Consider the following 26,829-nt stretch of genomic DNA (forward strand, 5'->3'; position numbering starts at 1 on the left):
CCACCTGCTGCTGTGTGAGACCTGTGATCACAGCAGCAGCAGCAGCACCTCCCCCATCCCTTTCCCATCCCCCCATCCCTGTTCCAGTACCCCCTCCCTCCCCCTCCCCCACCCTCCAATTGAAATTTTTTGCGCACTTTTTTGCGCTTTTTTTCCTGTGCGCGGCGTCCCGCGCAGAGCATTCGTGCTCTTCCTGTGTCCGCAGCGCTCTGATCAGTATCGCTGCTGATCAGAGTCTGCGCCACAGGACTTTTTTTTTTTTAGCTAGTTAGCGTAGCGGACGTTGCAGTCTAAGCGACGTCCGTTTTTTTTTTTTTTAGAAAAAAAATAGTAGTTAGTACAGTGTAGTTTTAGACGTAACAAGGTAGCGTAGCCGGCGTCACTGTTTGGTGACGTCCCCCCATCCCTGTTCCAGTACCCCCCTCCCCCCTCCAATTCAATTTTTAGCGCACTTTTTTGCGCTTTTTTTCCTGTGCGTGGCGTCCCGCGCAGAGCATTTTGTGCTCTTCCTGTGTCCGCAGCTCTTTGATCAGTATCGCTGCTGATCAGAGACTGCGCTACAGGACTTTTTTTTTTCTTTAGCTAGTTAGCGTAGCGGACATTGCAGTCTAAGCGACGTCCGATTTTTTTTTACAAAAATATAATAATAGTAGTTAGTACAGTGTAGTTTTAGACGTAGATTAGCTGGTGTCACAGAGTTAGTGACGACCGGTCTTTTTTTTCAGAGAAAAAAAAAAATTGGACAGAGTAGTTTAGTGGTAGCGTGTTAGTGCAGCCGGCGTCACAGCGTTAGTGACGACCGATCATCTTTTAGAAAAAAAAAATCGTACAGAGTAGTTTTATAGGTGAGGAGGTAGCGTCTTTTTTGCATAAAAAAAATCTGCTATCGCCGGATAATCTCTAGTGCATTAGGGGAGCGTACGTCACACTGTTAGTGGCGTTCGCTTTTCTTTTGTAAAAAGAATAATTAGTTGCATCGTCTAATTTTTAGCGCGTTCATTAGGGGAGCGTACATCACACTGTTAGTGGCGTTCGTTTTTTCTTTTGCAAAAAAAAAGATTTAGTTGCGTACGGTAAATTTATACTTTTTTTATACAAACTTATTTTTTTACATCTGATTTTTCTTTTCATCTTTTTTTCTTGTTTCTTCTACATTTTTTCTCACTACTTGTTTTTTCTCTCTGATTGGTTATAATAAAGACTACCCTATACAAAAGCCCCACACATTACACGTGTAAAAGCACCACTTACACACACATCCCCAGGGTTTGGGAAAAAAAATGGCCCATTCGTCAACAAGGCGCTATTCACCAGAGGAGGCTTACGCCATCCTTGCGTCCGACACGGATACAGCCAGTGAGGAAGATCCCACATTCCTCTATTCCTCCTCCTCATCATCATCATCCTCCTCATCTGGTGAGGAAGGACCCCCAACAAGGCGCCGAAGGACCCAGGCAACTCCTGCAGCAATCGATCCCGTATGGATTGCACCCCCTGAAAATTTTCAGCCCGTCATTCCGGATTTCAGCAGCAGCTCAGGAATCCAGTTTGACACGACTGGCCTCACTGAAATTGACTTCTTCAAATTCTTTTTCAGTGATGAAATAATAAATCTTATGGTGGCCCAGACGAACCTTTATGCCCATCAATTTTTCACCCAAAATGCCACGTCATCACACGCCAGATGGACCCCCGTAAATGCAGCAGAGATGATGACATTTTGGGGAATTGTGCTGCATATGGGCATAATCAAAAAGCCAGATCTTCGGCAATACTGGAGTACTGAAATTCTCTACAGTACACCGGTATTCCGCATGGCCATGAAAAGGACACGATTTGAAGGGATCCAAAAATTTTTGCATTTCAGTGATAATGCGCAGTGTCCTCCCCGAGACGATCCAAACTTTGATCGTCTATATAAAATTCGGCCAGTGATTGAACACTTCAGCAGAAAATTTGCTGAGGCGTACACACCCCAAAGGGACATCGCTATTGATGAATCTCTGGTTCATTTCAAAGGGAGGCTAAAATTCCGACAGTACCTGCCCAGTAAGAGGTCCAGGTACGGAATAAAGCTGTACAAACTGTGCGAGAGTACCTCAGGGTACACCCACAGATTTAGGGTCTACGAGGGTAAGGACACCCAGATTAACCCTCCTGAATGCCCCCCCATCCTGGGGGTGAGTGGGAAAATTGTGTGGGAATTGCTGCACCCACTGCTGGATAAGGGTTATCACCTCTACATTGATAACTTTTACACCAGCATCCCACTCTTTAAGGCCCTCTCTGCCAGAGGTACAGCTGCATGTGGCACCGTGCGAAAAAATCAGCGTGGCCTCCCTAAGCCTCTAATTGGACAAATGCTGAGAAAAGGGGAAAGCAGAGCCAAATGCAGCGACAACTGTTATGACCCCAATGGCGAGGGTCTCAGAGATATCAGCAAGTCTGCAAAGTACAAAAATCCAGCTCATAGGGCAGTGGTAACTGGGTTGACCATATATCTACTCCTAACGCCAACCCTAGAAGTAGCCGGGGAACATGCCTACGTTGGTCGCTAGATGTCTCGCGCCAGCCGGAGAGCTAACTACCCCTAGAAGAGGAAAACAAAGACCTCTCTTGCCTCCAGAGAAAGGACCCCAAAAGTAGGATACAAGCCCCCCACAAATAATAACGGTGAGGTAAGAGGAAATGACAAACACAGAGATGAACTAGGTTTAGCACAGAGAGGCCCACTTACTAATAGCAGAATATAGTAAGATAACTTATATGGTCAACAAAAACCCTATCAAAAATCCACGCTGGAGATTCAAGAACCCCCGAACCGTCTAACGGCCCGGGGGGAGAACACCAGCCGCCCTAGAGCTTCCAGCAAGGTCAGGATACAGATAATATACAAGCTGGACAAAAAATGCAAACAATAACGAATTGCAAAAAGCAAAAAAAAAGCAGACTTAGCTTAAACAAGCAGGAACCAGGATCAGTAGACAAGAGCACTACAGATTAGCTCTGATATCAACGTTGCCAGGCATTGAACTGAAGGTCCAGGGAGCTTATATAGCAACAGCCCTGACCTAACGACCCAGGTGAGCATAAAAGGAATGACTGACAAACCCAGAGTCAAATCACTAGTAGCCACTAGAGGGAGCCAAAAAGTAAATTCACAACAGACAACATGCTGGTGGTCAAGTATAAGGACAAAAGGGATGTCCTTATCCTGACCACCATACACCGTGACAACAGCACCCTTGTCACTGTTCGTGGGACCACAACACAAGTCCCAAAGCCAGATTGTATCCTGGATTACAATCGGTACATGGGGGGTGTGGATCTCTCAGATCAGGTCCTCCAACCATACAATGCCATGTGAAAATCTTACGTATGGTACAAAAAAATGGCCGTGCACATTGTACAGATGGCAATGTACAATGCATTTGTGCTGTTCCGATCCACAGGCAATGCGGGGGGGACCTTCCTTCAGTTTCAGGAGGTAGTCATCAAGGCCCTAATGTTTGGCACACAGGGAGGTGAGGGTCCCCGTACTTCTGAATCTGATAGTGCCCGTATTGTCCCAGGTCAACATTTCCCAGGACAGGTTCCCCAAACAGCGAGGACAGGACGATCACAAAAACGGTGCAGAGTATGTTCCAAGAGGGGAATCCGAAAGGATACAATTTACCATTGTGAAACCTGCCCTGAGAAACCTGGCCTTTGCATTAAGGATTGCTTCAAAGCATACCACACGTCCACAAATTAATAAAATTAGTTTATACCCTGTTGACACAACACACCTTTATTATCTGATGTACCGAACACATCTTACACATAACACCACATTATAAATTCATACACCAGTAAAACCAAAAGAATTAAAATCAATACTATAAAACTATGCCTCTAGATATATTCCTTCAGGGGTGTAGTTTCCAAAACGGGGTCACTGGTGAGGCACTTGGAGGTTTACGGTGCTCATCACATATCTAAATAAATTCCTTGGGAGGTCCAGTTTCCAAAATGGGGTCACTGGTGAGGTACTTGGAGGTTTACGGTGCTCACCACATATCTAAATAAATTCCTTGGGAGGTCCAGTTTTCAAAATGGGGTCACTTGTGGGAGATTTCCACTGTTGAGGCACATTAGGGGCTCTGCAAACACAACATGACGCCCGCAGACCATTCCATCAAAGTCAGCAATCCAAAACATCACTTATTCCATTCCGAGCCCCGACGTGTGCCCAAACAGTGGTTTTCCCCCACATATGGGGTATCGGTGTATTCAGGAGAAATTGCAAAACAACTTTAGTGGTCCATTTTCTCCCTTTACACTTGTGAAGATAAAGAAATTGTTGCTAAAAGATCATTTTTGGGGAAAAAATGTGATTTTTTTATTTTCACGCCTCTATGTTCTAAACTTCTGTGAAGCACCTGGGGGTTCAAAGTGCTCACAACATAGCTAGATAAGTTCCTTGAAGGGTCTAGTTTCCAAAATGGGGTCACTTGTGGCGGTTTTCCACTGTTTAGGTACATCAGGGGCTCTCCAAACGCGACATGGTGTCCGATCTCAATTCCAGCCAATTTTGGTTTGAAAAAGTCAAATGGCGCTCCTTCCCTTCCGAGCCCTGCCATGCGCCCAAACAGTGGTTTTCCCCCACATATGGGGTATCGGTGTATTCAGGAGAAATTGCACAACAACTTTAGTGGTCCATTTTCTCCTTTTATACTTGTGAAGATGAAAAAATTGTTGCTAAAAGATCATTATGTGGAAAAAAAAGTTAACTTAATTTTTTCCTTCCACATTCCGTTAATTCCTGTGAAGCACCTAAAGGGTTAATAAAATTCTTGAATGTGGTTTTGAGTACCTCAAGGGGTGTAGTTTTCAGAATGGTGTCACTTTTGGGTATTTTATATCCTATAAACCCCTCAAAGTGACTTCAAATGTGATGTGGTCCCTAAAAAAAATGGTTTTGTAAAGGTTGTTGCAAAAATGAGAAATCGCTGTTTAACTTTTAACCCTTATAACTCCCTAACAGAAAAAAATTTGGTTCCAAAATTTTGCTGTTGTAAAGTAGACATGTGGGAAATGTTATTTATTACCTAATTTGTGCGATATGAGTCTCTAATGCAAGGGTATAAAAATTCAAAGTTTGAAAATTTCAAAATTTTCAAAATTTTCACCAAATTTCTGTTTTTTTCACAAATAAACGCAAGTAATGTCAAAGAAATTTTGCCACTATCATGAAGTACAATATGTCATGAGAAAACAATGTCAGAATCAGCAGGATCCGTTGAAGCGTTTCAGAGTTATAACCTCATAAAGTGACAGTGGTCAGAATTGTAAAAATTGGCCGTGTCAGTTAGGTGAAAACAGGCTTCGGGGTGAAGGGGTTAATACAAACAGGTGAGGTGATTAAAAACAACATTTGGTTAGATGCACCAAATTACATTGATAAGCATACTAGAATATTCTCATGTTAGTAAATATATTTTCAATAGTTTTTTACTTATTATTTTTTATAGGAAAATCGACATATCGAGTTTATCATTCAGTCCGATAGCCCCCTGTGCATTAGTTTCTATAATCCATCTGGCTTCTCGCCTAAGAAGCAATTTGTTACGATCACCTCCATTCAGTGGATTTTTTACAGTTTCTAGACCGGCAAAGCGCAAAACATTTGGATTCGCGTTATGTACATCACGCATATGTTTTATAAAGCGGTGGCTTCCTTTTCCCGAAGTAATGGAACTATAATGTTCTCTGAACCTATGAAACATCAGGCGGATAGTCTTGCCGATGTAAAAGAAATGACAGGGGCATACGATAACATATACCACATACTGTGTTCTGCATGTGATTAGCTGACGGACTGTGTGAATAATGGGACCAATACGAATAGGATTATCTAACAATCTAAAGTGGCAAAAACTACAATTGCCACACTTGTGGTTGCCAATAGGTTGTAGCTTTTTTAGCCAATTCGTTTTTTCTACTGATTCCAAACGATTTTTTACCAGGAGATCTCCTATATTTTTAGTGCGTTTATAAGCGAAAATTGGATGATATTTTGTTAGAGATGCTAATTCGCGATCAGATTGTAATATGTGCCAATTCTTATTAATAGCCGCATAAATTTCTTTATCCATAGGGCTATGTGTAAACGAAAATACAAATTTTTTGTTGGCCTCATCTCTAGGAAAACGTGCACGTTTTCTGCGATTTTTTGATAATAAATCATCCTGTGTTAGTTTCCTAACCCTATTTTCAGCCGCTGACAAGATTTTTTGGGGATAATCTCTATTTAAAAAGTTAGTTTTCAGTTCAGTTAGTTGTTGAGTGAATGTCACCTCATTATTGTTGATCTTTCTATATCTGACCATTTGACTATATGGTATGCTGTTCTTTGTATGACAGGGGTGAGCACTATTATAATGTAATAGGCTATTTGATGCGGTAGGTTTTTTATATATGCTTGTATTAATTTTGTTCTCCGCTATCTCTATTTTAACATCTAGAAATTCTAGTGTTTTACCCCCAAAGCAAGCAGTAAATTGCATATTATCTTTATTGCCTTCATTGAGATAAGTTATGAAATTATTAAAATTATCTTCTGAACCATCCCACACCATAAAGATGTCATCAGCAAACCTGTAATAAGCCCGTATAAATCGCAAAAACGGATTAGAACTGGAGGTGATGTGTACCTCTTCAAATACTGCTAAGAACAGGTTAGCAAACACGCATGCGACGGGCGTACCCATCGCGGTTCCTGAACATTGCAGGAACCACTTATTGTTAAATTTGAACGCATTGTGAGATAAAATAAAGTCCAGGCTTTCAGTGATAAAATCAATGAAGTCCTGGTCTTTATTGCAGTTCAATAAAATGGAGCGGATGGCTTCAATACCCTTATTCTGAGGGATACGCGTATACAGATTTACTATGTCAATTGAGACAAGAGAAAACGTGGGTTGCCAGTCAAAGGATCTTAAGGCCAGTAGAAAGTCTCCAGAGTCTTTTACGAAAGATGGAATTTTTTGGAGCAGTGGTTTGAGGAGCCAATCTAGGAATTTGGACAAGGGTTCCGTTAGAGATCCAATGCCGGATATGATAGGACGTCCGGGCGGTTTAGTTGCATGTTTATGAATTTTGGGTAAGCTATACCAATTAGGTATGATAGGATGTTCTGGAAGTAGCTTCTCTGCTTTATTTTTCAACAATACCCCCTTTGTGACATATTTATTTAAATGTGTCCTCAATTTTTCTTTAAATTTTGAAATGGGGTTGTGATCTAAAGAAATGTAAACCGATCTATCATTCAATTGGGACATAGCCTCCTCAATGTAATAATTTTTATCTATATAAAATATAGGAGATCTCCAGGTAAAAAATCGTTTGGAATCAGTAGAAAAAACTAATTGGCTAAAAAAGCTACAACCTATTGGCAACCACAAGTGTGGCAATTGTAGTTTTTGCCACTTTAGATTGTTAGATAATCCTATTCGTATTGGTCCCATTATTCACACAGTCCGTCAGCTAATCACATGCAGAACACAGTATGTGGTATATATTATCGTATGCCCCTGTCATTTCTTTTACATCGGCAAGACTATCCGCCCGATGTTTCATAGGTTCAGAGAACATTATAGTTCCATTACTTCGGGAAAAGGAAGCCACCGCTTTATAAAACATATGCGTGATGTACATAACGCAAATCCAAATGTTTTGCGCTTTGCCGGTCTAGAAACTGTAAAAAATCCACTGAATGGAGGTGATCGTAACAAATTGCTTCTTAGGCGAGAAGCCAGATGGATTATAGAAACTAATGCACAGGGGGCTATCGGACTGAATGATAAACTCGATATGTCGATTTTCCTATAAAAAATAATAAGTAAAAAACTATTGAAAATATATTTACTAACATGAGAATATTCTAGTATGCTTATCAATGTAATTTGGTGCATCTAACCAAATGTTGTTTTTAATCACCTCACGTGTTTGTATTAAGCCGTCCAGCTCCCTATATAGGATGTGACGTTTTTAATATATGCACCTGGACCCGTTGAAGCGCACGAGCGCGAAACGGCCGTCGTCCCTCTTCCTCCTCTTGCACCGTTGTTCTCACCAGCCGCCTCTCCACATCGTGCTAATGTCTGTACAATTTGAATAAAGGACATCTATTCACAGCAAGACTGGGGTGAGTGCCACGTTCCTTTCTTTGCACATTTTTGATTTGGATTGCTACTATCGTGAGCACCTCTCAAAGCTGTTTACGATCGCATGCCATTAGTTTTCCTAGAAAATCCTGTTACTGGACTTTTCAACGGAGCAAGCAAGCTCCACAGAGTGTAACACACTAACGCCGCATTTCTCAAAAAATCTCATTATATTGCGGTAAAACCGCCACTATTCAACATCGATATTGTCTAGTGCCATTCTACTTTTATATTTGGATATATATATATATATATATATATATATATATATATATATATATATATATATATTTGGATATATATATATATATATATATATATATATATATTTGGATATATATATATATATATATATATATATTTGGATATATATATATATATATATATTTGGATATATATATATATATATATATATATATATATATATATATATATATATATATATATATAGATATATAGATATATATATGGATATATATATATATATATATATATATATATATATATATATATATATATATATAGATATATATATATATATATATATATAGATATATAGATATATATATATATATATATATATATATATATATATATATATATATATATATATATATATATATTCAAATCATCCCCCCATTCAAAATAAAAAAAATACACTTTTGGTAGCGCCGCATACAGAATTGTCCGATCTATCAAGCCATAAAAAGAATCCAATCGGTAAATAGCAAAGAGAAAAAAAAAGTCAAAATGCCAGAATTACTTTTTTTTTTGTAGCTGAAACCTTGCAGCAAACGTTTGTACCCACACCAAAATGGTATCATTAAAAACGTCAGCTTGGCAAGTAAAAAAATAAACGCCGTCGCCGAGCCCAAGATCACCAAAAATGGAGATGCTACGGGCAGTTTTATAATTTTTTTAATAACTTTATTTTATTTTTTTTTTAAACAATTTGGATTTTTTTTCCACTACTTAAATAAAAGACAAGCTAACATTTGGTATCTATGATCTTGTAATGACCTGGAGAATCATAAGGGAAGATTAGTTTTAACAAGCCAAGGAAAAAGGATTCGTTCCAGCTCCAGAGAGTAAAATTCCAATTCTTTATTAATCCATATTAAAATTACAGGCTGAATTACTCCTCTATGTATGGTAGGAAACGAGCTACGCGTTTCGATCTTAGCAGATCTTTGTCAGAGCTACAAATAAATAGACATTTGACTTCATATAGCCACCGTCAGCCAATAATCAACTGACCCAAAATCACATGACAGAGACAGGTCCTGCTGATATAAAAAGTGTGCACATATAAAAACATCATTACATTTAAACAATTATACAGATATAAACATATTTAAAATAAACTTTTATCCTCCAAAACTCATGACACAAAAAACCCTAATAATGGTACATCAACTCATTACGTTTATTGAGACCTGCAGGGAAGCGAGTGTTCAGGTGATAAATCCAGAACGCCTCCCGCATAAGAAGACAGCGTCTGAAATCACCTCCTCGCAAGGGTTTGTTAACTCTTTCAATACCATATGCACTGAAACCATCTGTGCTGCCTGCATGTTGAACATTAAAATGTCTAGATACTGCCGACATGGAACGACCTAAATCACCCGACCTCCCTATATCCCGTAAATGCTCCGTGATTCGTATTCTTAATTTACGGGAAGTACACCCTACGTAAGACAGATTGCATATGATGCAATCAATCTTATAAACTACAAAGGCTGTATTGCAATTGATGTATTGTTTTATGTTAAAACACTGAGAGGCCGTGGAATTTTTGTATGTCTTGGTAACTAATGCATGAGCACATGTTATACATCTATTACCACCACACTTGTAGAAACCCGTATAATTTAGCCAGGTTCTACTCATGTTAGTATGAGTGCGGAACATACTTGGTGAAACCCTATTGCCGATAGTCAAGATTAGTTTTAGCATTTGGTGAATATGGTAAAAAAAAATCCCAAAAACAGTTGTGAAATTGCACTTTTTTTTGCAATTTCACCACACTATGAATTTTTTTCCAGTTTTCGAGTACTTGATATGGTAAAACCAACGCTGTCGTTCAAAAGTACAACTCATCCTGCAAAAACAAGCCCTCACATGGCCATTTTGATGGAAAGAAAAAGTTACGGCTCAGGGAAGAAGTGGAGCGGAAAACAAACCAAAAGCGGAAAAGGGCAGCGACGTGAAGGGGTTAATCTGTGCCCACTCCGTAAACGTGATATGCGCCATGTCCATACTGCATTGGCCCAGGCTATACAACATGACATACTGTGTCAGGGCTTCATTGCTGCTGCCACAGTTGCTGCAACATGTGCAGAGTGGAATTCCACCGTGTCGGCACATCGCATATCAACCTGTTAACTGGCATGGACAAAGACCTCTGTATCAATGCAAATCGATGACCAGAAGGCTGTGAATGGCAGAAGTGAGCAAACAGCTTGCGTGCCTTCTGCAGCAGCTCACCCAGTCTAGGATAGTGGCGGAGAAAACTCTGTACAACCTGGTTGAGGACATGAGACATGCAAGGTACGTGTGTGAGTTTGCCTCACCGTAGGGCCGACACCAGGTTCACAGAAAAAGAGAATAAAATCCCGTATCTTTCTCCTGTTGTGGGACCTCCTGTAGGACAAACTTTTGCGAGGAGACTGTATATTTCCTTTTGTAGGGCCAGTTGTTCGACCTCTGATTTTCTCTGTGGTGTTATCACGAAATGGTTGTGTGGCATTGTATGGAATCTCAATTTTAGACCTGTCCTTATTATACTCAGTGTCCACTCGCTCCCTGATATTTTTTCCCAGGCTTGAAGTAAGTATGTTAGTCTTCCTCCCACCTGGGGCGCACCTTCATTGGGATTGCTTCTTGTTGTCCGGTTTGTTAAACATGAAGCCTCTGCCTTTAAATCTTTTATCTTCCCATCCTTCTTTTTGTTTTTTTGGAGGGCGTTTACGCATGAACTTCCTACCCCGAAAGGGCCGTTTGTAAGATTGGTTAAGAAACCCTGGGAAGGCTTTCTATTTGTCTACGGCCTTCTCGAGGATGTCATCTAGGGTAGGCCCAAACAAAAATTCTCCCTCACATGGTATGGAGCATAATTTTGCTTTTGTTTGTAGGTCTTCTGGCCAGCATTTGAGCCATAATGCTCTTCTAGCTGCATTTGAAAACGAAGCTGACCTTGCCGTCAGTCTCACAGAGTCTATGGAAGCGTCTGCCAAATATGCAGCAGCACTCCTCATTACCGACACGGAATCCAATATTGTTTCCCCTGAGGTTTTGTTCCTCAATTGAGACTCTAGGTGGTCCAGCCACACCATCAATGCTCTTGCCGTGCATGTAGCGGCTATTCCTGGTTTTAAACCCCTGCTAGCTGCTTCCCAGGAGCCTTTTAAGAACACCTCAGCCTTCTTGTCCATAGGGTCCCCATATCCTCAAAGGGTAACGCAAATTTCTTAGGGGCCTTCGCAATAGCGACATCTATTTTAGGTGCTTTTCCCCAAGAAGAACATGCAGGGACGTCGAACGGATATTTCCTCTTTGGAGCTAGGAGGACTTTGTCTGGCCTCTTCCACTCTTTTTTTATTAGGGTCTATATTTTTTCGTTCAACGGAAATGCCAGACGTTTTCTCTGCTGTAAGCCGCTGAACATAAGATCTTCGGCCGTTTTTTTAGACCGAATGTCTGCCAGCCCCATAGTTGTTCTAACCGCTTTAATTAGCGCATCTGTTTCTTCTATAGGGAAACAGTTACGACTAGGGTTGAGCGACCTTTACTTTTATAGGATCGGGTCGGGTTTCACGAAACCCGACTTTTTCAAAAGTCGGGTCGAGTGAAATCGGCCGATCTTATAAAAAAGTCGGGGTCGGCCGAAACTCGAAACCCAATGCAGTGCATTGGGTTTCCAATGGTTCCCAGGGTCTGAAGGAGCGGAAACTCTCCTTCAGGCCCTGGGATCCATATTTAAGTGTAAAATAAAAAATTAAAATAAAAAATATCGCTATACATACCCTCTGACGGGCCCTGGTACTAACCGGGAACCTTCCTTCATTAGAATCAGCCTTCCAGGACCTTGCGGTGACGTCGCGGCTTGTGATTGGTCGCGTGGCCGCCCATGTGACCGCTCGCGCGACCAATCACAAGCCGTGACGTCACCAAAGGTCCTGGAAGGGCTGATTCTTAGGAAGGAAGGCTGCCGGAAAGAAGCAGGGCGTGTCCGAGGGTGAGTATATACCTAATAGGAATATACTCACCCTCGGCTTCGTTCCGGCAGCCTTCCTTCCTAAGAATCAGCCCTTACAGGACCTTCAGTGACGTCACGGTGACGTCGCGGCTTGTGATTGGTCGCGCGAGCGGTCACATGGGCGGCCGCGCGACCAATCACAAGCCGCGACGTCACCGCGACGTCACCGCAAGGTCCTGGAAGGCTGATTCTAAGGAAGGAAGGTTCCCGGTTAGTACCAGGGCCCGTCAGGGGGTAAGTATAGCGATATTTTTTATTTTAATTCTTTATTTTACACTTAAATCTAAATTCCGATACCAATTCCCGATATCTTAAACATATCGGGAATCGGTATCGGAATTCCGATTCCAGATTCAGAAGATCGCCGACTTCATGGCCAACCCCACACAGGGGTCGGGTCGGGTTTCATGAAACCCGACTTTGCCAAAAGTCGGCGACTTCTGAAAATTGCCGACCCGTTTCGCTCAACCCTAGTTACGACCACTCTCCGACGATGTCGAGGATGATGAAGAGGACAGGGAACTATCAGAACTATATTGGATACTGTGTTCCTCACTAGAACTGGGATCCGGGGATTTACGTCTCAATTTGAATTTCCTTTTAAGGCTTTTTGCGTTTTCCAACGCATCTTCCACCTGAGATTTAATTAGTTCTTTTAGGTCAGATACAAATCTTGGGGATTCTTCACTTAAAGTTCTCTCTATGCAAATCGCACAGAGTTTTTTGACCCATGTGGTAGGTAAATCTACTTAGTTTTCCCCATACATTTCTTTCCCTAGGGACACAAAAAAAACCCATTTAGAATTACATTCATTGGTTCACTTACCCTCCTGATATGAGGGAGGTACCGGTTCAGGTCTTGGAGATGCGTCCTCAATTTGAAACGTTGCCTTCCTTCTGGATCCACTGGAGCCTCTGCTGCGTTGTGATCCAGAGCTATGGCGCTGAGAAGGCTGTGGTTGTGGGTCCTGCTGCGGCCGTTTTTTTGGTAGGGGTTGCAGAAGTTCTTCTGCGGGTTTCTCTGATCCACTCATGGTGAAAATAGCTGAGCAGTGATTCCAGGCTGCTCAGCTGTTTAAATCCCCCGCCCGCAGCGCCATTAGCTTCCGGTTTCCAGGCTCCCTGCGCTGACCCGGAAGTATTCCCGCTGCACCTGTGCACTAAACTGCGGCCAGTCTCGCGCACCACTAGAGCCTCTGCTTAACGCCATGCTGGCCGCCGGCGCCTGGGGGTATCGGAAGTGCCACCGCACCCGCCGCTGCGTCCAAATCGTCCGTTCCTGTCGGTGGCCGCCACCACCATCCCCCCAGGGCCCCAGACCAGCAGTCATTTACCATGTAGCCACCGCTACCTATTACCGGTCGTGTGATAAAAGGGCAGGAGGCAGACCGGATTCCTCTTCACTGCCTCTTCCCTGCACCTACTCAGGGCCCGCCGGCCCCGGATTGTGCCCTCGGGGATGAAGATCCACCTTGACCGCAGCAGGGCCCCTCGATGCTTGAATCCGGTCAGATGGTCCCCGGTATCCCGCGATACAGGTATGTTCACCTGTAGGTTCCCCGTCAGGGACAGGAAACCGAACTGAGGTGGAGGAGAGGTCCCACTTTTTTAACCTGTGGGTTTCCTGTCCCTGAGGGCGGATCCCTCTCTCCGTGGTGCCGTCATGGGGGTAAGAGAAATGAGAAATCACTGGTCAATGTTTAACTCTTATAAATGCTGAACCAAAAAAATGATGTTTTAAAAAATTGTGCCGATGTTGGAAATGTTATTTAACTATTTTGTGTGACAACTTGATGGTCAAAAAGCCATAAAAATTAAAGTTTGAAAATTGCTAAATATTCTCCAAATTTAATTTTTTTTCTCACAAACGAAGTCATATCAAACAAATGTTATCACTATGTTGAAGTACATTATGTCATGAATCAGTAAGATCCATTGAAGTGTTCAAGAGTTATTTTCAAATTGAGTGACACTGGTCAGAATTGTAAAATTTGGCATAGTCATGAAGATGAAAACAGGCTTGGGGGAGTAAAGGGATTAATACATTTGCAGCAAATTTTCATAGATCCATGACCTTTACATTATTAAGAAGCTTTCCTTCCTCATGTAACCTGGCTCACCCCCTCTGACACAGCTTCTCCAGCTGCACTTTTGTATGGGGAATTCCACCTTTCCCACATCCCCTGGCCCAGAAGCAAGAATGGTGGAAGAGTTTGTTTTCTCCTGTCAGAAACTGTTCCTTCATCAAAATCCCATTGCTATATGTGCACATCTACTCCCCTTCCAACCTCCAACTAGTTGTCATTTTCCAACCCCCAGGAACATCCACCACCTTCTTTCACCACTTCACTACCTGGCTACTTCATTTCTTTTCCACTGATATCCCCACTATCATCATGGGGGACTTTAACATCCCCATTGACACTTCCTACTTACAGTAGCTGTCTCTAAGCTTCTCTCACGTCCTCCTTCAACCTCACTCAATGGTCTTTTACAGCCACTCACAAAGATTGCCACACACTGGACCTTATCATCAACTGCCTCTGTTCCCTATTTAACCTCTCTGACTCACCTCTCTCTCTGACCACAATCTACTCAAATTTTCTTCCCTCTCCAAGTGCACAATCCCCACTCCACAAACTTGCACACCCTTGAAGAAATCTCAACCTACACTCACTCTCTGAATTACATTGCTCTCTTGCACACCTAAGTTTCTTGTACAATGGAGATGCTGCTGCCTCTTTATACACTCACCGGCCACTTTATTAGGTACACCTGTCCAACTTCTTGTTAACACTTAATTTCTAATCAGCCAATCACATGGCGGCAACTCAGTGCATTTAGGCATGTAGACATGGTCAAGACAATCTCCTGCAGTTCAAACCGAGCATCAGTATGGGGAAGAAAGGTGATTTGAGTGCCTTTGAACGTGGCATGGTTGTTGGTGCCAGAAGGGCTGGTCTGAGTATTTCAGAAACTGCTGATCTACTGGGATTTTCACGCACAACCATCTCTAGGGTTTACAGAGAATGGTCCGAAAAAGAAAAAAAATCCAGTGAGCGGCAGTTCTGTGGGCGGAAATGCCTTGTTGATGCCAGAGGTCAGAGGAGAATGGGCAGACTGGTTCGAGCTGATAGAAAGGCAACAGTGACTCAAATCGCCAACCGTTACAACCAAGGTAGGCCTAAGAGCATCTCTGAACGCACAGTGCGTCGAACTTTGAGGCAGATGGGCTACAGCAGCAGAAGACCACACCGGGTACCACTCCTTTCAGCTAAGAACAGGAAACTGAGGCTACAATTTGTACAAGCTCATCGAAATTGGACAGTAGAAGATTGGAAAAACGTTGCTTGGTCTGATGAGTCTCGATTTCTGCTGTGACATTCGGATGGTAGGGTCAGAATTTGGCGTAAACAACATGAAAGCATGGATCCATCCTGCCTTGTATGGAGCATCTTTGGGATGTGCAGCCGACAAATCTGCGGCAACTGTGTGATGCCATCATGTCAATATGGACCAAAATCTGAGGAATGCTTCCAGCACCTTGTTGAATCTATGCCACGAAGAATTGAGGCAGTTCTGAAGGCAAAAGGGGGTCCAACACGTTACTAGCATGGTGTACCTAATAAAGTGGCCGGTGAGTGTATAATGCCACAACAGCTGCAGCTCTTGAATCAGTCATCCCCTGACATACCAAAGGTCGCACAATGCAACAGGCAACCCTGGCACACCAGCTTGTTTAAAGATATGAGGTGGGCTTCCAGAGTTGCTGAGCAGAGATGGAAAATATCCCACTACAATGAACACTTCATCGCATTCAGTCTCTCATTACTTTCAAGTCATCACTCACTACAGCAAAACAAACATACCTCTCATTCTTCAAGCAGAAGACTGCTAACATCAGAAAAAGCTTTGCCATGCAGGCCCCCTCAGTTACTAAGCCCTTCTCATACAAAACCAGTTTCCCCATCATTACAGAAGATCAACTTTCCTCTCCAAATCTCATCACTGTGAACTTGACCCAATCTTGTCCCACCACATCCCAAACCTCATCCATCTCTTTTACAACTGGTGTCTTTCCCTCATGCTTTAAACATGCCTCATTTATACCCATTCTCAAAAAAACCTCCCTTGATCCATGATTTCTGTCTAGCTATCACCCCATATTACTTCTACCCTATGCCTCAAAACTAATGGAACAACATGTCTATTTTGAACTGTCCTCCCACCTCTCCTCCTGCTCCCTCCTTGACCACCTACAATCTGGCTTCCAACCACATCATTCCACTGAAACTGCCCTGATTAAAGTCACCAGTGACCTAACTGCAAAATCCAAGTGACACTACTATATCCTCCTCCTCAACCTGTCATCTACCTTCAAAACAGTGGACCATTCCCTCTTACTACAGACTCATTTCTAGGAATCACAGACTTGGCCCCATCTTGGATCTCTTCATACATAACAGACCAGATATTCAGCTTCTCCCACTCACACCACCTCCTCACCTCGCCCCTGTCTGTGGCCCCCACAGTTTAGTTCTAGGACCATTGCTTGTCTACATCTACACCTTTAGCCTTGGACAGCTCAGAGTCCCACGGCTTTCAGTAACAGCTCCATGCTGATGACACACAGATCTACCTCTCTGAACCAGAAATTATCTCTTTACTAACCAGAGTCCCACAAGGTCTGTCCACTATTCCATCTTTTTTTCTCTGCTAGATTTCTAAAACTTAATATGGATAAAACAGAATTCATCATCTTTCCAACATTTCCTTCAACCCCCCAGCTGACCAAGCCATCAAAGTCAATGGCTACTCACTCACCCCAGTGCCGCAAGCTCACTGTCTTAGAGCAACCTTCGACTCTGATCTTTCCTTCAAATCACATATCTAAGCCTTTTCTACTTCCTACCGTCTCCAACTCAAAAGTATTTCCTGGATCCACATGTTCTTCAACCAAGAAGCTGCAAAAGCACTAGTGCATGCCCTCATCACCCCCGCCTCAACTACTGCAACCTCCTGCTTTGTGGCCTCCCCTCTAACACTTTTACACCATCTCCAATCTATCCTAAACTCTGCTGCCTGACTAATCTACGTAACCCCAGCTATTCACCGGTCACTCTTCTCTGTCAATCCCTTCACTAGCTCCCCATTGCCCAGAGACTCCAGTTCAAAACCCTAACCTTTTCATACAAAGCTATCCACAACCTGTATCCTCCATACATCTGTGACCTAGACACCCGGTACATACCTGCACGCAACTTCCGATTCTCACAAGATCCCCTTCTCTACTCCCCTTTAATGCCCTCTTCCCACAATGGAATACAAAATGTTTATGTGTATCACCTGTGATGCAGTGACCCCTGTTACAGCTAGGGGGCGCTGCATGTGCTCCTTAGGATATGCATGGAGGCATATCGGTAGTTGTAAAGCTTGAAATAGCCACACGCACCTCCCACCTAGGGGAGTGGCTGCAAGTATATAATGTGACCATGTGGGTCACATGACTGTTATGACCCCAATGGCGAGGGTCTCAGAGGAACGTGGAAGTCTGCAGAATACAAAAATCCAGCTCATAGGGCAGTGGTAACTGGGTTGACCATATATCTACTCCTAACGCCAACACTAGAAGTAGCCGGGGATCATTCCTACGTTGATTCTAGATGACACGCGCCAGCCGGAGAATCTAGCTACCCCTAGTAGAGGAAAACAAAGACCTTTCTTGCCTCCAGAGAAGGGGACCCCCAAAGCTGGATAGAAGCCCCCCACAAATAATGACGGTGAGGTAAGAGGAAATGACAAACACAGAAATGAACCAGGTTTAGCACAGAGAGGCCCGCTTACTGATAGCAGAATAAAGAAAGGTAACTTATATGGTCAACAAAAACCCTATCAAAATCCACACTGGAAATTCAAGAACCCCCGAACCGTCTAACGGTCCGGGGGGAGAACACCAGCCCCCTAGAGCTTCCAGCAAAGGTCAGGATATAGATTAGGAACAAGCTGGACAAAAAATACAAAACCAAAACAAATAGCAAAAAGCAAAAGGCAGACTTAGCTGATATAACTGGAACCAGGATCAGTAGACAAGAGCACAGCAGACTAGCTCTGATAACTACGTTGCCAGGCATTGAACTGAAGGTCCAGGGAGCTTATATAGCAACACCCCTAACTAACGACCCAGGTGCGGATAAAAGGAATGACAGAAAAACCAGAGTCAAAAAACTAGTAACCACTAGAGGGAGCAAAAAGCAAATTCACAACAGTACCCCCCCCTTAGTGAGGGGTCACCGAACCCTCACCACGACCACCAGGGCGATCAGGATGAGCGGCATGAAAGGCACGAACCAAATCGGCCGCATGAACATCAGAGGCGACCACCCAGGAATTATCCTCCTGACCATAGCCCTTCCACTTGACCAGGTACTGAAGCCTCCGCCTGGAGAGGCGAGAATCCAAGATCTTCTCCACCATGTACTCCAACTCGCCCTCAACCAACACCGGAGCAGGAGGCTCAGCAGAAGGAACTACAGGCACAATGTACCGCCGCAACAAGGACCTATGAAATACATTGTGAATAGCAAACGACACAGGAAGATCACAAACGAAAAGATACAGGATTAAGGATTTCCAATATCTTGTAAGGCCCAATAAAACGAGGTTTAAATTTGGGAGAGGAGACCTTCATAGGAACAAAGCGGGAAGAAAGCCATACCAAATCCCCAACGCGTAGTCGGGGACCCACACCGCGGCGGCGGTTGGCAAAGCGCTGAGCCTTCTCCTGTGACAACTTCAAGTTGTCCACCACATGATTCCAGATCTGCTGCAACCTATCCACCACAGAATCCACCCCAGGACAGTCAGAAGGCTCCACATGACCCGAAGAAAAGCGAGGATGGAAACCAGAGTTGCAGAAAAAAGGCGAAACCAAGGTGGCGGAACTAGCCCGATTATTAAGGGCAAACTCAGCCAACGGCAAGAATGTCACCCAATCGTCCTGATCAGCAGAGACAAAACACCTCAAATAAGCCTCCAAAGTCTGATTGGTTCGCTCCGTCTGTCCATTAGTCTGAGGATGGAAAGCAGACGAAAACGACAAATCAATGCCCATCCTACTACAAAAGGATCGCCAGAACCTGGAAACGAACTGGGATCCTCTGTCTGACACAATATTCTCAGGGATGCCGTGCAAACGAACCACGTTCTGGAAAAACACAGGAACCAGATCGGAAGAGGAAGGCAGCTTAGGCAAAGGAACCAAATGGACCATCTTGGAGAAGCGATCACATATCACCCAGATAACGGACATGCCCTGAGATAGCGGAAGATCAGAAATGAAATCCATGGAGATATGTGTCCAAGGTCTCTTCGGGACAGGCAAGGGCAAGAGCAAACCGCTGGCACGAGAACAGCAAGGCTTAGCTCGAGCACAAGTCCCACAGGACTGCACAAATGACCGCACATCCCTTGACAAGGAAGGCCACCAAAAGGACCTGGCCACCAGATCTCTGGTGCCAAAAATTCCCGGGTGACCTGCCAACGCCGAGGAATGAACCTCGGAAATGACTCTGCTGGTCCACTTATCCGGGACAAACAGTCTGTCAGGTGGACAAGACTCAGGCCTATCAGCCTGAAATCTCTGCAACACACGTCGCAGATCCGGAGAAATAGCTGACAAGATAACTCCATCTTTAAGAATACCAACAGGATCCGTGACTCCAGGAGCATCAGGCACAAAGCTCCTAGAAAGAGCATCGGCCTTCACATTCTTTGAACCTGGTAAATACGAGACAACAAAATCAAAGCGGGAGAAAAACAATGACCAGCGGGCCTGTCTCGGATTAAGGCGTTTAGCAGACTCGAGATACATCAGATTTTTGTGATCAGTCAAGACCACCACACGATGCTTAGCACCCTCGAGCCAATGACGCCACTCCTCAAATGCCCATTTCATGGCCAACAACTCCCGATTGCCCACATCATAATTTCGCTCGGCAGGCGAAAACTTCCTAGAGAAAAAGGCACAAGGTTTCATAACAGAGCAACCAGGGCCTCTCTGCGACAAAACGGCCCCTGCCCCAATCTCCGAAGCATCCACCTCAACCTGAAAGGGAAGTGAGACGTCAGGCTGGCACAAAACAGGCGCTGAAGTAAACCGGCGTTTCAACTCCTGGAAAGCCTCCACGGCAGCAGGAGCCCAGTTAGCTACATCGGAGCCCTTCTTGGTCATATCCGTCAAAGGTTTCACAATGCTAGAAAAATTAGCGATAAAACGACGGTAGAAGTTAGCGAAGCCCAAGAACTTCTGAAGACTCTTAACTGACGAGGGCTGAGTCCAATCAAGAATAGCTCGGACCTTGACTGGGTCCATCTCCACAGCAGAAGGGGAAAAAATGAACCCCAAAAAGGGAACCTTCTGTACACCAAAGAGACACTTTGAGCCCTTGACAAACAAAGAATTTTCACGCAAAATTTTAAAGACCAACCTGACCTGCTCCACATGCGAATCCCAATTATCAGAAAAAACCAAAATATCATCCAGATAAACAATCAAAAATTTATCCAGATACTTCCGGAAAATGTCATGCATAAAGGACTGAAAAACTGAAGGCGCATTGGAGAGCCCAAAAGGCATCACCAAGTACTCAAAATGACCTTCGGGCGTATTGAATGCGGTTTTCCATTCATCACCTTGCTTAATGCGCACAAGGTTGTACGCACCACGAAGGTCTATCTTGGTGAACCACTTGGCACCCTTAATCCGGGCAAACAAGTCAGACAACAGCGGCAAAGGATACTGAAATTTGACAGTGATCTTATTTAAAAGCCGATAATCAATACAAGGTCTCAAAGATCCGTCCTTTTTTGCCACAAAAAAGAATCCCGCACCAAGAGGGGAAGAAGACGGACGAATATGTCCTTTCTCCAGAGACTCCTTGATATATGAACGCATAGCGGTATGTTCAGGTACCGACAGATTAAACAGTCTTCCCTTAGGAAATTTACTGCCTGGGATCAAATCTATAGCACAGTCACAGTCCCTATGAGGAGGCAGTGCACTGGACTCAGACTCACTGAAGACATCCTGATAATCAGACAAATACTCCGGAACTTCCGAAGGCGTAGAAGAAGCAATAGACACAGGCAGGGAATCCCCATGAATACCACGACAGCCCCAACTTGAGACTGACATAGCCTTCCAGTCCAGGACTGGATTATGGGTCTGTAACCATGGCAGCCCTAAAACAACCAAATCATGCATTTTATGTAAAACCAGGAAACGCATCACCTCGCGGTGTTCAGGATTCATGCACATGGTAACCTGTGTCCAATACTGCGGTTTATTTGCTGCCAATGGTGTAGCATCAATACCCCTAAGAGGAATAGGATTTTCCAATGGTTCAAGAGTAAAACCACAGCGCTTAGCAAATGAGAGATCCATGAGACTCAGGGCAGCACCTGAATCCACAAACGCCATGACAGGATAAGATGACAGTGAGCAAATCAAAGTTACAGACAGAATAAATTTAGGTTGCAAATTACCAACGGTGACAGGACTAACAACCTTAGATATACGTTTAGAGCATGCTGAGATAACATGTGTAGAATCACCACAGTAGTAGCACAAGCCATTCCGGCGTCTATGAATTTTCCGCTCATTTCTAGTCAGGATTCTATCACATTGCATTAAATTAGGTGTCTGTTCAGACAACACCATGAGGGAATTTGCGGTTTTGCGCTCCCGCAACCGCCGGTCAATTTGAATAGCCAGTGCCATAGTATCATTCAGACCTGTGGGAATGGGAAAACCCACCATAACATTCTTAATGGCTTCAGAAAGGCCACTTCTAAAATTAGCGGCCAGTGCACACTCGTTCCAATGTGTCAGCACGGACCATTTCCGAAATTTTTGGCAATACACTTCAGCCTCGTCCTGCCCCTGAGACATAGCCAGCAAGGCCTTTTCTGCCTGAATCTCAAGATTGGGTTCCTCATAAAGTAAACCGAGCGCCAGAAAAAACGAATCAAGATCAGCCAATGCCGGATCTCCTGGCGCCAACGAAAAAGCCCAATCCTGAGGGTCGCCCCGTAAGAACGAAATAACAATTTTTACTTGCTGAGCAGAATCTCCTGATGAACAGGGTCTCAGGGACAAAAACAATTTACAATTATTCACGAAATTCCTAAACTTAAACCTGTCTCCGGAAAACAGTTCAGGAATCGGTATTTTAGGTTCTGACCTAGGATTTCTGATAACATAGTCTTGTATGCCCTGCACACGAGTAGCCAGCTGGTCCACACTTGTAATCAAGGTCTGGACATTCATGTCTGCAGCAAGCATAGCCACTCTGAGGTAAAGGGGAAAAAGAAAAAAAAAAAACTCAGAATCTTCTTTCTTATAATCCCTCTTCTGCAATGCATTAAACATTTAATACTGGCCTGGCAAACTGTTATGACCCCAATGGCGAGGGTCTCAGAGGAACGTGGAAGTCTGCAGAATACAAAAATCCAGCTCATAGGGCAGTGGTAACTGGGTTGACCATATATCTACTCCTAACGCCAACACTAGAAGTAGCCGGGGATCATTCCTACGTTGATTCTAGATGACACGCGCCAGCCGGAGAATCTAGCTACCCCTAGTAGAGGAAAACAAAGACCTTTCTTGCCTCCAGAGAAGGGGACCCCAAAGCTGGATAGAAGCCCCCCACAAATAATGACGGTGAGGTAAGAGGAAATGACAAACACAGAAATGAACCAGGTTTAGCACAGAGAGGCCCGCTTACTGATAGCAGAATAAAGAAAGGTAACTTATATGGTCAACAAAAACCCTATCAAAATCCACACTGGAAATTCAAGAACCCCCGAACCGTCTAACGGTCCGGGGGGAGAACACCAGCCCCCTAGAGCTTCCAGCAAAGGTCAGGATATAGATTAGGAACAAGCTGGACAAAAAATACAAAACCAAAACAAATAGCAAAAAGCAAAAGGCAGACTTAGCTGATATAACTGGAACCAGGATCAGTAGACAAGAGCACAGCAGACTAGCTCTGATAACTACGTTGCCAGGCATTGAACTGAAGGTCCAGGGAGCTTATATAGCAACACCCCTAACTAACGACCCAGGTGCGGATAAAAGGAATGACAGAAAAACCAGAGTCAAAAAACTAGTAACCACTAGAGGGAGCAAAAAGCAAATTCACAACACATGATGGAGTGAGATGGATGGTCCTGAGTAGCCTGTGTGCCAGGTCCTGGAGGGCCTCTGTGTTGGGAGGTCCTGGGAGTAGGACTAGATCCCTGTAGAGCACATGGGGAGGCCTTGGACCTCGGGGCCTTTGTGTTGGATGGTCCCAGATGGGGATGGACATCCTGAATAGCGCACAGTGAGGACGCGTGTGCAGAGTTTGTGATGGCACTGCGTTTGGGGAAGCTACAGCCTGTCTGAGGATCTGGACTGTCAGGTGGCCTGGTGAGCAAGGCATTGCCCGGGATGGTGATCCCAGTTCGGCAGCTTCCCTGTGAGAGGGAGTACTGATAGGAGTCAGCATGTGGAGCAGGAGCTCCTAGAAGGTAACCCAGCGTATGGGGAACCATACAGTCACCCATGGCAACTGGACAGAGTAAGGTCCAGCATGATTAGAGACTGCAACCGTAATATTGTATGTTGGTGCCTGTTGTGCCCCATGGAGAATTAATGAACTGTATGGCGTGCGGTCACCCACGATTACTGGACACAGAGGTTCAGCATGTTTAGTGACCGCGTTTTCATAGCCGTATACTATGATATGAAGAGTTGATGTAAAGACTGTTTGCTTGTACATATTTCTGTGGCTTATGACTCCATAATAAACCACATGGACTGTTAAAGTGAAAACCTGTGCCTAAGTACTTGAATCCCGTGCCAAGCGAGTGTCCCCAAATACACTCAGTAAGAGCAATCTTACACACCCTACTTTTGGAACACTCTACCCCAACATATTAGACTCTCGCCTACTGTGGAAATCTTCAAAAGGAACTTGAAGACCTACCTCTTCCTACAAGCCTACAACCTGCAGTATCCCTCGTTCCACCAAACCGCTGCACGACCACCTCTACCATCACCTACTGTATCCTCCCCATCCCTTGTAGATTGAGAGCCCATGTGGGAAGAATCCTCTCCTCCTGTACCAGTGGGTGACTCGTTTTGTGTCAAGATAATAGTACTTTTTTTGCTATGTACACCCCTTTTCACATGAAAAGCAAAATAAAAAGGCGCAATAATATTATTATTATTATTATTATTATTAATAATATGCACGTGTAGCTAAAAATTACCTTTTGTTTTCAGTGTGAACTTTTAACAAAGGTGTCTTCTCTGTGTAAATATGGTCTTTCACTGGACTGAACAGTTTAGGCAGGTTAAAGGGATACCTACAAAATTAAGAAGGTACATGAAAAAAATAAGTATAGACAGAAGTGTAACAATCCCATAGTAAATAATGTATAATTCTGTTTTTAAAAAGTTTTTATACTGTTATTGATAATGATATTGCTATTTAATCTGCAAATACAAAAAAAAGAAAAATGATGAGCCTTTTGATATGTAATGCTTTTGGGGGAAAAGATTAAGTATAACTTGTTTCTTCATCTGAAATTCATGCTCTCTGCTTATAAGTTCAGCCGTTGCCGTCATTGACCGCATTTCCTATATGAGCAGAGGGCTGATTAATAAATAGGACCACCCACTAGACTCCTAAGGCCAGACAGAGCAGTGATGTTTAATAAAACTATAGTTATACTAAATCTTTTTATACAAACCAATGATAATCAATTCAGCATCTCCTGCTCTAAAAAATGCTGCTAGTAGATCAAATTGCACATATGGAGACTGCATATGTTTAAAATGTGTACCACTCCCTAAAATGTATTTATGCATCATTTTAAATTTAATTAAGCAATTTCTTAGATTTTAATGTAGGCTTCATAAATCCTTCCTCAAACGTCTTTTTGTTACACATGTGCTACCAGCATTTTTCACTGACAGCATAAGTACACGTTCTATCCTATAAAGCTATTGACATGGCAGTTAGCTGACCAATAATACATATTTAATTAAAAAAGCCACTTGTCCTACAAAAAAAAAAATTCAGGACTACAATTATCAAAACAACTTGCAAAACCATTTGGCAATACAGCCAAAAAAGACAGGTTTTTAAATAGAACATTGCCTATATAGCTTCAAATTTAATTTGGTGATGTAACAGCAAGAAATATAGAGGCATAGACTGTAGAATACATTGTGCTTTTTTAGATCATCCTTTGTTAGATTGCAACATATGAGATGAAGGGCGCTTAAGAAGTCAGAATGACAAGCTCTTTGAGAGGCTGTGTAATTTACAGCAATCTTCCATTGCCCATCATTTTCATCTTAGACATAAGTAGTTTCTCTTCGTATAGAGAGTTAGTCTCCTGAAGAATTTGTTCCCTATAAAAAATATTGTATAAAATGGAACAGCTTGTTGCATCATTTCTGATAATTCGACTCAGTGTGTCAATTTCATAGACATTTTTCCTAGTATTTTCCCATCATGATGCATTTTCTTTGTTAAAATATCCAGCCAGATTTGTAAACTTTACCTTGGGGAAGGCATTTAGCTGGTTGCCCCGCTTTGGCTGAACGGATTATTGAAAACACAGAAAGTTCGTCAAACCATAGAAAAGACAAATTCAGAGTTGGTGCTCCTAATTAGGTGGGAGAAGATACATTTGTTTCCGTATATGACCACTTCACTAAATATATCAGATAACACCAGTCCGATAGTGTAGCACAGGAGAGAAGCACACTAAGATGTCAGAATAATGAAGTTTCCTGTGGCGAGATGCAAATTTAAGGCAAAGCATGATTGCATCCTCCTTCTGACAGCTCTGTAGTCTGTTTCTCCACTGTGCTTACCTAGGTCATGTCTAGAAAGGAGTTACTACTATGAGAGATGCTGTCACAGGACAGGGGCAAAGCCTTGTAGATTTACACTTATGAGCAGGGTTGCCAACTTGACTTCTGACTTATTCTGGACAACTTGCCAGAAAAACAAATTGACCAAGCGATACTTTTATTGACACAATGGAAAACAATTATAAATTATGATGTGAGATGGACGAATCCCTGGATATTCGGGTCCAGTGGATTTAGCCAAACAGATTAAAAGAAAAGTTTGGTTCAGGTTCCAGAACCATGAACCCATTCACTTGAATGAAGGGCCCAAACATCCAGTGTTTGCTGCGCTGTAATGTGCAGGACAGCGCGGCAAACAAAACCTCTGATCGATAAAAAGTTTACTACTCCCATTAGCCTATGCCTGCTGCCGCTAATAACAGCGAGAGCAG

At 43.3% G+C, this 26,829-nt stretch overlaps 1 protein-coding gene across 4 annotated transcripts in view; it reads right to left on the reverse strand.

Moving 5' to 3' along the window:
• Positions 1–26,829, reverse strand: part of OCA2 (OCA2 melanosomal transmembrane protein) — a 685,962-nt gene that overhangs the window by 413,480 nt on the left and 245,653 nt on the right. For 3 of the 4 annotated variants that reach the window (XM_077296885.1, XM_077296884.1, XM_077296886.1), the window contains exon 3: positions 24,781–24,876. The exons of the other annotated variant lie outside the window; for it this stretch is intronic. In XM_077296885.1, the coding sequence (XP_077153000.1) occupies positions 24,781–24,876 (96 nt within the window). The remainder of the gene's footprint in view (positions 1–24,780; positions 24,877–26,829) is intronic. 4 annotated transcript variants of the gene reach the window in all.

Source organism: Ranitomeya variabilis, chromosome 3, assembly GCF_051348905.1.
Source record: "Ranitomeya variabilis isolate aRanVar5 chromosome 3, aRanVar5.hap1, whole genome shotgun sequence".
Lineage (NCBI taxonomy): Eukaryota > Metazoa > Chordata > Amphibia > Anura > Dendrobatidae > Ranitomeya > Ranitomeya variabilis.